This window comes from Nomascus leucogenys, chromosome 25 (genome assembly GCF_006542625.1).
Source record: "Nomascus leucogenys isolate Asia chromosome 25, Asia_NLE_v1, whole genome shotgun sequence".
Lineage (NCBI taxonomy): Eukaryota > Metazoa > Chordata > Mammalia > Primates > Hylobatidae > Nomascus > Nomascus leucogenys.
In genome coordinates this window covers 15857965-15861851 of record NC_044405.1, presented here as the reverse complement: position 1 = coordinate 15861851, position 3887 = coordinate 15857965, and the positions used below count along the sequence as shown (strand labels likewise).

Genomic DNA, 3887 nt, shown 5'->3' with positions numbered 1-3887 from the left:
TATGTATAACTATAACCATATCATTCTAAATAGTATTTTTTTTCTCTGCAGATTCTTGATATAACTATCAACTAGTCTGCTACCTTATACTTGTTGGCATAGACACAAGAATCCACATTTTTTAAGGGGCTCAAGCTAATTCCTGATTCTGAGATTTTAATGAATAAAAGTCTGTATATTTAGTAGACTTCCACTATCTGTAGTTTGAATAACAAAAATCTCCGAGGCCACCAAAAGTTTGTCTGAATCCCAAACTTCATATGATTTTCAAACCTATTCCTATATATATATATATATATATATATATATATACCAATTGTTTCATAATAATTCCCTAATACATCACAACCAAAACCCTAGCAATGTAAAACCACCACAAACATAGCTGAATATGAGACCAATGGATTTATTGGATTAAAATGATTTGACTTTTTATACAATTGTGGAAGAAAATCGAATAATATAAATTCTACTTTTAATGTGTACTTCAAGATTTATTTTCAGCTAGTACTCCAATTACAGTTTTTCAGATGAAGCCTGCCAGCCAGTATTTGGGGCCAAAGACAAACTGAGAACTTGATAATTAGAGAGTAAGAGGCTAATTCTTTCTGTACATGATGAAGACAATAAAGGTTATGAGTAGAGGCATTGATGGCATTAGCCAACAAAATTAGCAATTTAACAAGATGATCAATAATAGAAGCCTGATCCACAAGTTGGTCTGTAGCAAGAAGACTGGCAGCTCCTAGAAGCCAAGTAGGTTGGGCGGCAGAATCCAGAGCCATAGCCCCGGGAAGGGAAGCCACAGCCTCCATAACCCAGGGATCTGAAGCCACTGGACCCACAGCCCACCGAGTAGCAGCTCCTCGATCCATAGCCCAGGGAGCGGTAGCTGCTGGATCCACAGCCTAGAGACCCAGAGTAAGTTGTCTGGCAGGGACTGCAGAGCAAGGAGGTTCTGGGGCGGTAGCAGGAGGTCTGGCAGGGGCTGGACTCCACACAGGATGTCTGGCAGCTGGTGGGCTCCCAGCAGGTCTCCTGACAGCCTCTATAGAGAGAGGATCCCAGCTGGCAGGTGCCGGGAGAGCAGAGGTCAGTGCTGTAGACCAGGTTGCCGGGGTAGGAAAAGCCACAGGAGGAGGCTGGGTAGCGTAGGTAGCCACCACAGGAGCGGGAAGAGAAGTTTCCAGAGCAGCAGTTGTAGGACATGTTGACGGGAGATGTGAGTTCAGCTGAGTTACACTGAGAAGATTCTGAGTTTGTGTACCACTCCTGGACAGGACCATTTATACACGTTCAGTCGTGGGTGTGGCACCTTACAGGGTCATCCTTCACATATCTGAGCTCCCGCATTTCATATAAGTAACTTAGTAATCTTCTTTGTCATTGCAGTTAACTAACACCCTTCATCTTATATTTATGGAAGAACTCATTTTGTTTTTATAGCTCTGCGTCAATGAAATACATTTATGTTACAAATGCTATGACAGTATGTGATTAATGCCAACTCCATTATGGCCAGGAAAACCCCTCTTATTTTCTCTGCCCATGATTTATACATCTGCTCCTGTTTTGGCTGGGAAATTCTTTCTGTCTTGGGTGGGGATAGTAATGTATTCATCTTTTTTTGTCAGTGGCCTAGAGGCAGAAATCTTATTGTTCACACTCTCCAAAATAGTTTGCCATCTGTTATTTACTATAATCAGTGCTTATAAGTCCAGTCTCGAGGGCCTATATAAAAGTAAGCCAAAGGAATTGAGAGATAACTAGACATAGATATCGTCTTGAACAAATTTTTTTAAAAAATTAGTATTTAGAAAAAAGTCAAAACAAAAGCAAAAAATCAATAAATAGAACAACAATAAGGACGCATGTGAAAAAAAGCAAAGTAGAAGACACTGCTGAGATGAGGTAGGAAACAAGTCAGAGTAGTCAGAATAGCAGAAGGATGCTCAGGACTCACGGTTTGCAACTAATGGATGGATACTCCATCCTAAAAGCAAATCAAAATGCTTTCAAATAAACTTATTTGATGGCTTTTGTATGATGCATTCATATTTGTAAGTGTTCTGGAGCCTACCTGTCTACAACACCTCTAAACCCCCACCTCAAAATTTTGAATGCCTTCTGAGCACTTGCGGGGTAACACCAGCTTCTATGTTTTTCGCGACTCCGTCCCAGCCCTCTTTAAAGAGGTGGATTTAGCTTTTGTGGGTGTTGAAAAGTATAATTTGGAGATCCTCATTAAAAACACAATATTATGAATATAATAATAGATATAAACATGGATATTAACTTAGAATAAAACGTCCATAGGTAACAAAACCCAAGATGTCACAAAATCAAGAAAATACTATACCTTTATCATCACCCTCATCTATAACCTTTTCTACCTTTTTTGGTTGCATAGTCAGTCTTTGATCATGTCTACATATGACAATGATTTTGTCAATATGATTTTCTGTAGAACAAATGGAAGTAAAATTTGGTGTTTCTTTTAGAAATAGCACACCAAAAATACTTGAATTATTTTTTATGACACAGAAGTTTTTTTTTTAACTTTGCCATTTGTTGTGAGCAACGCCACAGCTGTAACACCCTCTGTCATTTCTTTTCAGCAGTACGTCAAGCCTGATACTGTGTGCCTCTTGTCCAGATGTCCCTGGTTCACCTCCCACCTGTGTCTGTTGGCAATTTGTATGAGGATCGGCTGCAAACAGCTGCGGATCCAGGGTTATGGGGGTCTTCTAGTTTGTGGCAGAGCAGTGTCCTTGTTCCAATCCTTCTTAAAAGGAAAACTACGGGCCGGGTGCTGTGGCTCACGCCTGTAATCCCAACACTTTGGGAGGCCGAGGCGGGCGGATCACAATGTCAGGAGATAGAGACCATCCTGGCTAACACGGTGAAACTCCGTCTCTACTAAAAATACAAAAAATTAGCCGGGCGTGGTGGCGGGCGCCTGTAGTCTCAGCTACTCGGGAGGCTGAGGCAGGAGAATGGCGTGAACCCGGGAGGTGGAGCTTGCAGTGAGCCGAGATTGCGCCACTGCACTGCAGCCTGGGCGACAGAGTGAGACTGTTTCAAAAAAAAAAAAAAAGGAAAACTTTCTAAGGCTTATAAGGTTGACCCTCGGGACTAGATATATTAGAAGTAGTGCAGGCAGCTCTCCGGATACACCTGCGGCCTGAGGATGCCACAAGGGACTCCTAGGCCACAGCAGCATAGCTGGAGCAGCGGGTTCCTCCCAGTCTCCCCAGGAGTGATAACAGAGCTTTGGAAAATGTCAGGCAAGAGAAGCACCCTCAAGCTTACCCTTCATTAAGTTCCATCTGTCTCTGCCTCTGCCTAACATGCCCTCCCCAAGATGTCTGAGCATGTGCTCATGGCAGTCTCTCTGAGACATCAGGGATTTATATGGAGCACCAGGTGTCCCTCGGACACCTGTCAGGACAACGTCTCTCTCTGGGGCTCCAGCCTCACTTTTAGTAATTACATTGCCGTATGTGTTGTTGGTGTTTTTGTTGTCTTTGCTGCTGTTTAATCCCAACCCAAAACAGAAAACAAAATAAGAAAATGTCTGATAGCTTTATTATGTTATTTGGATTTATGTTTTCTAACAATTCAAGACAAATTCCCTGACAGAATATATGCCAAAGTCCAAATATGTGATGTCAGGGGCTCAAGAAGTAGAAAGCCATGGCTAATGTCATGGAATTGCAAATCTATTTAATAAAAAGGTAATTAAACAACAGATACTAAAAGTTTCGACTTTTTCTTAATGTAAATGTATGTTTAATTGGAATTTTCTTTAGAACTCACTAGATAAAACTTGCATAAGTCAAAAAATGACAAAGAAGCTTCCCCCACATCAAACAGCTACTTTCAAC

The 3887-nt window shown here is 41.4% G+C and overlaps 1 protein-coding gene across 1 annotated transcript; it reads right to left on the bottom strand.

Annotated features, from left to right (window-relative positions):
- Positions 1 to 479: 479 nt before the first annotated feature.
- Positions 480 to 1313, bottom strand: LOC100600259 (keratin-associated protein 13-1). Its single transcript, XM_003263839.4, has one exon. It carries the CDS (start codon positions 1207 to 1209, stop codon positions 691 to 693), a length of 519 nt encoding a protein of 172 aa, XP_003263887.2. The 5' UTR covers positions 1210 to 1313; the 3' UTR covers positions 480 to 690.
- Between the last annotated feature and the right edge of the window lie 2574 nt (positions 1314 to 3887).